The sequence below is a fragment of the Lynx canadensis genome, chromosome C2 (assembly GCF_007474595.2).
Source record: "Lynx canadensis isolate LIC74 chromosome C2, mLynCan4.pri.v2, whole genome shotgun sequence".
Classification (NCBI taxonomy): Eukaryota; Metazoa; Chordata; class Mammalia; order Carnivora; family Felidae; genus Lynx; species Lynx canadensis.
The window spans coordinates 140,281,718-140,294,045 of record NC_044311.2 but is presented as its reverse complement, the minus strand read 5'-3'; the positions used below and the strand labels follow the sequence as shown (position 1 = coordinate 140,294,045).

The 12,328-nt window shown below is 39.0% G+C and overlaps 1 protein-coding gene across 4 annotated transcripts in view; it reads right to left on the bottom strand.

Annotated features, from left to right (window-relative positions):
* GABPA (GA binding protein transcription factor subunit alpha) overlaps positions 1 to 12,328 on the bottom strand; it is a 40,779-nt gene that overhangs the window by 6,383 nt on the left and 22,068 nt on the right. For all 4 annotated transcript variants that reach the window (XM_030328954.1, XM_030328953.1, XM_030328956.1 and 1 more), the window contains exons 6-9: positions 7,288 to 7,482; positions 2,860 to 2,913; positions 1,545 to 1,685; positions 1,119 to 1,311 (exon numbers count right to left, since the gene is read on the bottom strand). In XM_030328954.1, the coding sequence (XP_030184814.1) occupies positions 1,119 to 1,311; positions 1,545 to 1,685; positions 2,860 to 2,913; positions 7,288 to 7,482 (583 nt within the window). The remainder of the gene's footprint in view (positions 1 to 1,118; positions 1,312 to 1,544; positions 1,686 to 2,859; positions 2,914 to 7,287; positions 7,483 to 12,328) is intronic.

Below are 12,328 nucleotides of genomic sequence, written 5' to 3'. Positions count from 1 at the left end.
GAAACTTATCCAGATGGTCTCTGCATTGAAACTTAATATCAATCTGGGGAGAACTGACATCTTAATGATTAATTCTAATAATTTATGTGTAATTTTGAAGGGACTTGTATATATATATACATATACATTCATAGCAACCATCAAAAATGAAAGTTTTAATTCTAAGTATATGGAAAGGATCTTTAGATGGCTGGCAAAGTGTGTGAGACTAAATAAGTGATAAGCACATTGAAAAGAAAGCATTTTAGTTACTTAGGAATGCTACTTTGGAAAAGTAAATAATCCTGTAACAGTACTCACATGATCATGATATATATATAACTGTGAATACTGATCTAACCACAATTTCCATGTAATTATGTAATGACAAGAGAGTGGAGAAAGTGTGTGTGTGTGTGTGTGTGTGTGTGTGTGTGTGTGTAGTGATGGGAGGTAAATCATAATCTCTCAGTGTGAAATTCACAATGTTCAAGTGAATCATGAAGTAGCAGTAAAAGCATATTATTTAGAAATACAGAGGTAAATTGCAAAGCTATTTTACACTATATTCACTCTTCCAAAAAAAAGACAGTAATTCCATGATATTTCTATATATCCCACTTCTCAGTTACTTAAATGAACATACTGAATTTCCCACTGTAGTAAGCATAATTTCTGAGAGTAATTCTGTCAAAAAAATTCATACAAGTTATGGGATATTATAAATAATTTTATTCTATTCCAATTCAGTGTGAAGGTTGGATATTCAGAGTTAGGCAGGTTGAAGGGGAAGAAAAAATAGAGGAATGGGTTGACCTTTTGCACCTAATTATAAAAAAGGGAAAATATCTGCATCTTTGCTAAACTTTACACTCAATTCACCTATGCAAATGACAGCATCTTTATCTGTTAGGTAAATGACAGAAAACTCAGAGATTAAACAGTTAAACACATATATTCTTTTCAACCAGATAAAAACAAATAAGCTTGGAATCATCTTTTAAGGAAACTGTTCCTCAAAATTATCACTAAAGATCTTTGTAAAAAGTCATTTTTAACATAAATGTAAAACCTTTAGCTTTCTGGGGTCATTTTTAAGAAAGGTTTAATGTTGAAAAGAAAAAAAAATCATCGCCTACCTTAATGCACGACTTAGTTTCTCATAGTTCATTGTAGGCTTATTTTTACGTTGTCCCCATTTTTGTGCAACCAGTTCAGGCTGATTTAGCTTAAACTCGCCTTCGTCACCAACCCAAGAAATGCAGTCTCGAGCATCCTTGTCAGTAAGAAGTTCTAGCAAAAACTGCCATAGTTGAATTTGGCCATTGTTTCCTACATAGACAAGAAGGACAAGTGCTGACCACAGTGCTATGAATTAACAGCAGGCCAAAGACAACAAACAGACTCTCTGGGTCATTCATTCCCAGCCATGCTAAAAATACATTTGTTTACAAATGCTGTTTAAATACTGCCAGGGAAATAGCATATTCACATTTTCATACAATGAAATGAAATACACATTAATTTGACAAATTTTAAAATACCATTAGATAATGCAAAAATACCTGTTCTGTTCCCAGGAGAACTTCTATCTTCTCCTGAAATCCTTGGAGCTCTCTGTACTTTAGCTGCCTTTGCACTACTATTTATGACTTTAATGGTCGTTGGTGTAGCAGACTGCACGGATGCTGGGATAATTTGCACAGCTGCAAAGAAAAACAAGGAGAAATTTTCTTCTCTTCCACAACAAGCAGTGAAAAAAATTACTGAAGACACAGAATGCAGTTAGTTTTACTAATGCCCCTCTAATTAGCTCAACAAAAGGCCTCGTTTCAAAAAAGCCTTAATCCACAACAGTTTTGAACAAAATTACCAAAAAAGTTCAGGGGATAAGGTATGATGTTTGCTGTATGGTTTGCGAATCTTAACTTGAGGAGTAAGTGTTGATCTTATTTGGAATTAACTTAGTGGTGTGTATATGTTAGGCAAAGAATTATGAAAACGTTTGTTTTCAAAATATTTCTTCATTAACAACAGTGTGTCAAATGTTGGAGAAAATACGGACAAACGAGAACTCCCATGCACTGCTGGTGAGAGCAAACCCCTGCCCCCACTTTGAGAAAAGCTACGGTAATCCCTCATCAGGTGGGAAGCACAGAACTCCTGGGATATAGAATCTCACACTCATTCTTACAAATACTCATTCAGTGCCAGTCACAGAGTTTTTTTTTTTTTTTTAATTTTTTTTTTTCAATGTTTATTTATTTTGGGGACAGAGAGAGACAGAGCATGAACGGGGAGGGGCAGAGAGAGAGGGAGACACAGAATCGGAAATAGGCTCCAGGCTCCGAGCCATCAGCCCAGAGCCTGACGCGGGGCTCGAACTCACGGACCGCGAGATCGTGACCTGGCTGAAGTCGGACGCTTAACCGACTGCGCCACCCAGGCGCCCCATAGAGTTTTAAAAACAATATTTAACAGCAGTGAAAATGAATGAAATTACACCACCAAGTATCAATATGGGTCTCATAACTGTCAAACAAAAAAGCAAGTTACAGAAGGATATGTACAGTTTATGATTTTTACCGAAAAAGTTTAAATATGTGTAAAACAATACTATAAAGTGTGGTTACCTACTTGATAAAAATATAAAATATGCACAGAATAATAAACACCAAATTCAGGACAGTCATTTAACGCAATATATAGAAGTTCTAATTCTTATGGTGCACATAAATGGTTATACTTCATTTCTTGGTATGTCTAAAATATTTCATAAAAAGTTTAAAAATTAATTTTTCTTTTTATTACCTTGCAGTGAATTAAAAAAAAAATTTCTCACTGACAAATGGGCCACATGTTATGTGCATGAATACTCACGCTGATCAATTGTAACTATCTCATTCATCTGTTGTTCTTGGCTTGCCAACACATCTGAAGAACATACATAAAAATTTCTGTTTATATTTAAATCCAGAAAATCAAACTCAAGTTAGTAAAACCCACCCGAACCAACCAACCAAACAAAAAAGCAAAGCATTCAACAAAACTCATTGGCACAATAACCTAAGAAATAGTTGATAGTCACTTTGCAAGGAAAAGATATTTTTAAGACAAGTAGCAGATGGAAAGCTCTAATTCTTTGAATGGTAAGAAAAGTTATTCAGAGAATCACGATTTTCTAAACATAAATATCTGTATCTATATCTCCTTCTGTATAAAACCATGTAAAACAGGGGACTCTTCAAGATCAGATCAAAGATGAGACTATATACACCACACTGAAATGGCTTAGATCTACATTCTTTAGATGTATGTTCTCAGTCAAGATGACAGATCTTCATAATTTATTAATCTAACAGACTGGATAAAAGTTTTGAATAAGATTGCTTTAACTTTATAAAGGCTCCTTCTTAAAGATAGCTAAATTTTCAATAAAATTGTAGTGGTCCTAAAAGTCCCAAGTGAATCAAATAATGTAATAATGGTTACAAATATGAGAGTTACATTGTAAAAAGTCCTAATATAACCCTTTAGAGAACCATTCATCACTCATCTATTGCTACCCTTTCTTTCTTTTTTTAAAAGATTTATTTATTTTTGAGAGAGAGAGTGTACAAGCGGGGAAGCGGAAGAGAAAGAGGGGGACAGAGGATCTGAGGGGGGCTCTGCGCTGACAGCAGTGAGCCCAATGCGGGGCTTGAGCTCACGAACGGCGAAATCGTGACCTGAACTGAAATCGGACGCTCAACTGCCCGAACCACCCAGGCGCCCCCTATTCTTTATTTCTTAAACAAGAGTTCCTATTTCCCAGTCTCTAACACTTCAACCTATTTAGTGTCCATCATGGATTGGATTCTTTTCTCTTGAAATTGTTCCTACCAGCAATCACCTGTGTACTGAGTGAGTCCTAGAGCCTGGGTGCCCAACACAGCGCTACTACTTAGGGCGCCATGCCAGGGCCCGGTTCCAGGCACACAGAACTGGGAAGCGCTGAGAAACTAAAAAGAAGTCTAAACCCTACCTGTCAGAAGGGAGCTTTCTTTGGGGGTCCTGAGTTTGGGGGATTATACAATTATATGGGACTGGCCTCGATAGATCTTCGTTCTGATCTTAGCCCTCACTTACTGGCTGTGTGACTTTGGTAAATTATTCAACCAACTTAAACATTAATTTCCTCATGTTTAAATGAGATATCCCCACCCATCACCTCACAAGGTTGTTATGAGGATTAAAGAAAAATGCTTTCAAATAGCACAATGCCGAGGGTGCCTGGGTGGCTCAGTTGGTTAAGTGTCTGACTTCGGCTCAGGTCATGATCTCGCAGTTTGTGGGTTCAAGCCCTGTGTCAGGCTCTGTGTAGACAGTGCAGAGCCTGCCTGGGACTTTCTCTTCCTCTCAGAGCTCCTCTCTGACTTGTGCTTTCTCTCTCTCAAAATAAATTAATAAACTTAAAAAAACAAAAAACCCTAATGCATGAAACAAAGCTTAACTTTCCAGAAACTGAAGATGTTACTATTTTATCCAGATTCCTAGTTCTGAGCATTCTCCTCAAGAACTGTTGTCTCTCTTGAAGAAAAATCCATGCCCCACATTTGTAGATTTCCCCCCAAATTTTATAAAGGCACCTTGAAGAAGCAAAGTGCTACTGAAACAGAAATTGTTCCATTTGTGGCTTAAATGAACACAGATGCCCTAGCCTAAAAAGAGGCAAAAGAAGGGCACCTGGGTGGCTCAGTCAGTTGAGCGCCTGACTCTTGATTTCAGCTCAGGTCATGATCTCACAAGTTCATGAAACTGAGCCCTGCACTGGGCTCTGTGCTGACAGTGTGGAGCCACCTTGGGATTCCCCACCCGCCTCCTACTCCCATGCTCTCTCTCTCTCTCTCTCTCAAAGATAAATAAATAAATATTTAAAAAATATATTAAAAAAAAAAAAAAAAAAGGCAACACAGGGAGTCACCATCGCAAAACCCATGTGTTACCAACCTGTAAGATCAGCTTCTAAGCTCTGAGTCTCAGAATGGAGTTTGGTCTGTCTCCTGGGAACTCTCAAGATTAAGGCACAACACAGAGGAGGTTTTGAAAACTGGGTTCAAGACCACACAGACTACCTATCATATTCCTCTACTGTAGCCCTCAAATCCTGGCCATGTACAAAAGAATCATCCTAAGAGGCAGCGCTCTGGGTGAAATGAATCCATTTTATGAAGAAACTTTAGACACTAAAGATACAAGGCAATTCTTTTTCCTAAAGGAGGTCCCCTGCAAACTGAGAGCTTTGGCTTTGGTGACAGCATTTCAAGAGGCTCTTCAAAAAGCTGTCAGAAATGGAATATTCCTAATTATCCTCGCCAGTACAGCAGGACTCGGATGAAGTTTCCAGGTGAACTGCAGGAAGGTGGGGGTGACCAAGGTGGAGAATCTAACATAAATGAAGGAGAAGGTCTGTCTGTGCAGCACTGCTTCTTCTTGAAAGATCACGGAGGACGACTAGATGATAGATGCCGGGTTCGTAAGACATATGCTATAGACTTCACGCTACAAGACGGGCGAGAGTACCTGACTGTGCTCAGAAAAGCCTGTTCTGGGAAATGAGGCTTGTGAATTACAGAAAATCTGCCAGAAATAGCCTTTACACATCAACCTACCAATCCCCCAATTCAGAACTGGGCATTAGGATCCCAAACCAGATGGGACCTTCCTTGCCAGGACAAAGCGAAGAACCATGGCCAGATAAGCAAGGAATTTGCAAGATACTTATCTAAGCTGTGGGGCTTTGTTACTTTTGAAAATAACATTCCAGGGCAGAGTTTTTCAGAGGAAGACCCACTCCACTTCAAGGAAATGAATGAACAGATACACGAGATTCCTCTACTCCCCATACCAGGAAAAGTCGCTGAATGAGCTTTAAAGATTTTGGGAAGCACTCGGGAGAACCAGACAGCCACAACAAAGTGCTGCCCTCAGGGAGAGAGAAAACCCGCCAATCTGAGAAAAATCAAACTGCAGTCTAAGCACCGTCATTGTCCTGTCCTAATCTTTAGAGTTCGTATACGAAAACATTTCAGTAAACATGACTCATATGCTAAAAATCTGAAACAATTCAAGAGTTTTCAATATTTATCTGAAAGGCACGAAGGAGAAAAAAAACCGTGAAATCAAGGACAAAACTTCAACTAGAACATTTAATTTCTTTACCTATTAAGAAAAACTGGAAATAAACCCTGTAAATGTAACGAATGTAGTGAGTCAGTGTCATAGATATGTTTTCCAATATTTAAGAGATTCCATAAAAGAGACAAACTATAATCAGTGAAGGAAAAACCCTGTCTCCAGAGCTCATTTCTTACTCAGCAGTAGAGAATGCACCCCAGGCGGTCAATTACTATGTAAAATCCCTCCAACCTGAGCTGTTCTTTTACTGGGCACATAACAGAATAAACCCTACCAGGTACCTTTATACACCATTACAAAACCAAAGTCAGAGTCTGTCCTGTTCATCCATCCTGAAAAGTATGTGTGTCTGGCTAGCATTTCTGGCCTCTAAACTGGGTGTTAGGGAACAGGTTACTGCTAAAATATTTTAACAGATAGTCACTGTTGGATTAAAGTGGATTAAGATGGATTAAAAATCAAACAAAATAATTTGCATTTACTTGAGCTTTTTGTTGGTCAGCCAAGTAGTTTCTAATTTCTGTATATAGTCACTTAATGATAATAATAATGTCTGTGGAGCCAACATGGAAACACTTATAACCAGCTGCTTTCGATTCAAGATGGAGGGATGCACACTTACACTTCTTTCTCTTAAGATCCCATTCAATTAAAAGAAATTGTAGAAGATTTAATTCCACTAATGATGAAAAGAAACAGGGATGACATCTGTGGACAATCTTAAATTTCTAGAAGATAAACAGTAAATGAAAGAACTGACGGATGAAATAAAAGTCAATGACTAAAATTTATGAAGAGAGCTAAGTATGCGGCACAGCATCTTAAGAACTGAGATTCTAGTGTTCACCAGCCTGGTTTTGGATCCTGGCCCTGCCACTCCCTAGCCTTGTACCCTGTGGAGCTGTCTAAGCCTCACTTTCCTATCTAAAAAATAGGGAAAGAAAGGATCTGTGGCATTAGAAGGATTAAATGAGATAATGCATATAAAGCTCCTAGCACAGCCTTATACAATTAAGTGTTAATTATTATTGCTATTATCTATGATCACAATGCACAATGAAGACAAAATTATAACGAAATAAAATTAAACTGAAGTTACAACACAAATAGGTAATAACTTAAATTTTATACATTTTCGAAGAAGCTCCAGATGACTCCACAGAATTTCTCCCCGAGGGACTCGCTGAAAAAAATCTTCTTGGTTGAGACTGCATAATTCTCTTCCGGAAATGTTGAGTGTAGTAAGGTCTATATCAGTCATGCTGAATTCCTTCATTACCCAAACCACCCAGTGCAGGACTTGGTCTGTGGACCACTGTATAGGATCTAAAGAGAAAAATATTACCATTAGCCTAGCTCTATCTCGACACTACATGAATTCACGGTTAATTTGTCAATACGTATAAATATATATATACACACATATATATGGAGATAAAATCCAGACAGGTTTTTTTTCCCCAAGTAAAGTATATAAACTCAAATAAAATTTAAAAAAATTTGTTTAAAGTTTATTTACTTTGAGAGAGAGAGGTGTGGGGGCACCGAGAAGGGGCAGAGGGAGGAGAGAGAGAACCCCAAGCAGGCTCCGTGTTGTCAGTGCAGGGCCCGATGCGGGGTTCAATCTCATGAACTGTGAGATCGTGACCTGCCCAAGCTGTGATCCAGAGTCGGATGCTTAACCGACTGAGCCACCTTAGGTGCCCCCAAATAAATTTTAATGATGTATTTTCTCCTCAGCTCCTTTTGAATTTTTCAACCTAAATTTGTAATGACTTCATCTGGCTTTACATCTGTTAGTCTGGAGTTTTACGAAGAAAAACAGTATAAAATTGCTCTCCAATGGGTCAACTGGAAGAATAAAATATGTGATTACTTTAGAGAGAATGGGGTTAAGTTATTCAAGTTTCAAACATTATTTTGTAGCTGTGTACAATTTGGTGCACTGAAAAAAACCCAAAAAAATCCATAAGGGGCTTTTGAGGAGCTAGACTTATTCTCCAAAATGTGCACAACATAATCTTTCCTCCCTTTTGCTTCTTGTAAAAAGCTAGTGCTCCTGTATCTCTACCCTTTGGTGGCACTTACAACATGCAAATTGCATGTTTACTCAGCTGTCTTTCCCTGTAACACGTTAAGGTCTTGAATATAAGGGCTGTGTCTTGTAAACCACTGTATCTTCAGCGTTTACCGCAATGCCTTATGCATAATTTGTTAAATCTATAAAAAGTAAATACAAATAAATTCATTTTCCTAATCATTTGTTACCATCTAATTGAATTCACAAATGAAAAGGATGGCCAACATGTACGAATATTTAATTGTTGTATCCCTGGCATCTAACAGAATATTTTACCCATATAAATTTAATAAATACTGACTGAATTAATTTTGATACAGATACTTCTGCATGGAGAAGATGACCTATCCAAATAGCGTTGGTTACATGCCCTAAGCTGCAGGCTATTCAATAGGAGTAAGTGGGGAAAAAAACATTTAGGTACTTATCAAGAGCCAATTTATAGTAAAAAATGAATCAAACATAATAGAGGATTGATAGTCACAGAACTGATTTTTTTATTTGATCTTTTCACAAAGAGGTGAAGGGAGGAGGATGGCAGTGAAGTTTTTTAATGTCTCTAAATGCACATGTTAAAAAAACACCACTAAAAGCAACTAGAGAGCAAAACCAAAAATCCAGGTATATTTACAATAAAACGAGGTGACAAGATATCCCCAGGAAAGCCCAAATACACACAGGTGAAGACAAAGCTGTAACAGTCACAGACCTTCATGGTGTCAGTTATCTGTGCAGGAGACAGCAAAGCAGGGAGGAAGCAAAGGGACATGTGACCCATTCTTCATTCTGAGCACGGGAGAATGCCAACACAGCCAGGGAGTTCTTACTGAAAGCATGACAGGCCAAGCCAAAGCAGCAGCTCAACCAGTCCTGCCCAATCCAGTAACAGGTGAGCCCAAAGGTCCGAGGTAAAGGTGAAGGGGCTGGAGGCAGTGTAGCATCTGTGAGCTCTAAAAACTGAGCCTGCGGATCACATCCAGGAGAGTGGACCACAATGAGGAGAAACTGGAGGGAGTGGGATCGAAATTGAGTAGCATAGGAACACCAAGGAAAAAGAGAGAGGAGGTCCAGATAAAAGTGGAGTAAGGGAACAGGCAGGAACTGAGCAAGCAAGTGGCTCTTTTTTAAAGTTTTATTTATTTAAGTAATCTCTACAACCAACGTGGGGGCTTGAACACACGACCCCAAGATCAAGAGTCACATGCTCTTCTGACTGAGCCAGCCAGGGGTCCCTACCGGCTCTATTTTTTAATATTAATTGAAAATAACAGATGAAGGAGTTCTGGGAAGTTAGAGAAGCTATCCTGAAACACAACTCCCTTTAAAAGTTCAAGTAACCTCATTTTACAAAAACATGAAGAAAGTGTCAAGATAAAAAAGTTGGGGGAAAATAGAAGTAGTCTGATTTGTTTTCTTAAATAACATTAGGACTTCTGTCCTACATTAGGACTTCTCTCCTACGTTAGGACTTCTTAACATAACTAATTGTCCATGCATATTCGCCTTCTTATTTTCTCTAAGACCCTAGTAAAATTATAGTTAAGGATTTTTTTAAAAGTAAACTCATAGGACCATGAGTGGAAATGACAAATGGATGGGAGATTTTCAACTTATTTTTGAAGACCATAAGCAGAGTGAAAATCCAGTGAAGCAGGAGAAGCTATGACCTAATATATCTTTCAAGGAGAATATAGCAAGAAGAGTTTCTTGCCTGCAGAACCCCCTTATTGGCTCGGGTCATGGTGGCACCAGGTAGCAGAAGAAGTGTACATGGTAAATGAGGGGACTGATTTCTTTCTTTCTTTATTTTTAATATGAAATTTATTGTCAAACTCGTTTCCATACAACACCCAGTGCTCATCCCAACAGGTGCCCTCCTCAATGCCCATCACCCACCCTCCCCACCCTCCTGCCCTCCATCAACCCTCAGTTTATTCTCGGTTTTTAAGAGTCTCTTGTGGTTTGGCTCCCTCCCTAACTTTTTATTTTTCCTTCCCCTCCCCCACGGTCTTCTATTAAGTTTCTCAGGATCCACATGAGAGTGAAAACATACGGTGTCTGTCTTTGTCCGTATGACTTATTTCACTTAGCATAACGCTCTCCAGTTCCATCCACATTGCTATAAAAGGCCATATTTCATTCTTTCTCATTGCCAAGTAGTATTCCATTGTGTACATAAACCACAATTTCTTTATCCATTCATCAGTTGATGGCCATTTGGGCTCTTTCCCTAATTTGGCTATTGGTGAAAGTGCTGCTATAAACAATGGGGTACAAGTGCCCCTATGCATCAGCACTCCTGTATCCCTTGGGTAAATTCCAAGCAGTGCTATTGCTGGGGAATTAAAAGCAAAAATGAACTATTGGGACCTCATGAAGATAAAAATCTTCTGCAATGCAAAGGACACAATCATCAAAACTAAAAGGCAACTGACGGAATGGGAAAAGATATTTGCAAATGCCATATTGAACAAAGGGCTAGTATCCAAAATCTATAAAGAACTCACCAAACTCCACACCCGAAAAACAAATAATCCAGTGAAGAAATGGGCAGAAGACATGAATAGACACTTCTCTAAAGAAGACATCCAGGGGCGCCTGGGTGGCTCAGTCGGTTAAGCATCTGATTTTGGCTCAGGTCATGATCTCACGGTTCGTGAGTTCGAGCCCCACATTGGGCTCTGTGCTGACAGCTCAGAGCCTGGGTCCTGCTTCAGACTCAGTGTCTCCCTCTCCTGCCCTTCGCCCACTCATGCTCTGCCTCTCTCTGTCTCTCAAAAATAAACATTAAAAAAAACATTTTTTTTAATAAAAATAAAAAAAAAAATAAAGAAGACATCCAGATGGCCAACAGGCACATGAAAGATCGCTCCTCATCAGGGAAATACAAATCAGGGGACTGATTTTAAGTGTATGGTGGTGTCAGAACCTTCAGGGCCTCTCCTTCATTCTCAGGAGCCAACTGAACAGAAGCATCCCTCAACACACATGTCCATAACCCTTCCCCCACTCCCAGGAACACTTTAAGATCAGTGACAGACATTAAACAGATCTTGGGAGAACAGATCCCAATAAAAGACCCTAATAAAAGTCTACAAACTGAAGAGTGAGACCCTCTCCCCTTCCCTTTCCACTTCCACAATGCAGCATTCACATACAAGTCAACCATAAATCCTCACTGCAATGTTCTACCCCTGTTAGGTATTTGGCCAATTCTCCAAGAAAAGTTAAAGAAACCCAGGAAAAAGAGCTATACATACTGGCACTTTCAAATCTTTTAATGAAATGACCAATACCCCATTTTACCTGTGTATGGTCAAGAAACCCCTTCCAGAGCTTCAAACTAATTAGCTTTAAAGTTATTCACTCTGGGGCGCCTGGGTGGCTCAGTCGGTTGAGCATCTGACTTCAGCTCAGGTCATGATCTCAGAGTTCATGAGTTCAAGCCCCACATCTGGCTTACTGTTGTCCGTGCAGAGCATGCTTTGGATACTCTGTCTCCCACTCTCTCTGCCCCTCCCCCGCTGACGCTATCTCAAAAATAAGTAAACATTAAAAAAAAGTTAGGGGTGCCTGGGTGGCTCAGTTGGTTGAGCATCCAACTTCTGCTCAGGTCATGATCTTGTGGTTCATGGGTTCAAGCCCCGCATCGGGCTCTGTGCTGACAGCTCAGAGCCTGGAGCCTGCTTCGGATTCTGTCTCCCTCTCTCTTTGCCCCTCTCCCATTCACCTCTGTCTCTCTGTCTCTCTCTCTCAAAATTAAACATTAAAAAAAAAGTTATTCACTCAATGAACAGATGAGCAGGAATAATCAGATATTTGAGTCTAAAAACAAACAAAAATAAACAGAAAAACAGAACCCAGAAAAGACAGAAATAATGCCATAACAAAATGGAAAACAAATTTTTACAAACCCCAACACAACGATGAAAATATTCAGAGAGGTAAGAGAAAACATGATATCCATAATACTGAGCTCAGAATACTAAAATCAACAAACAAATACCAAGAGTCCTTGTAAAGTGAAAGTAACTCTCAGATCAGGTTGTTATATAAAGACAAGAAATTTGGCAAAGTTGTACAGACAGATAC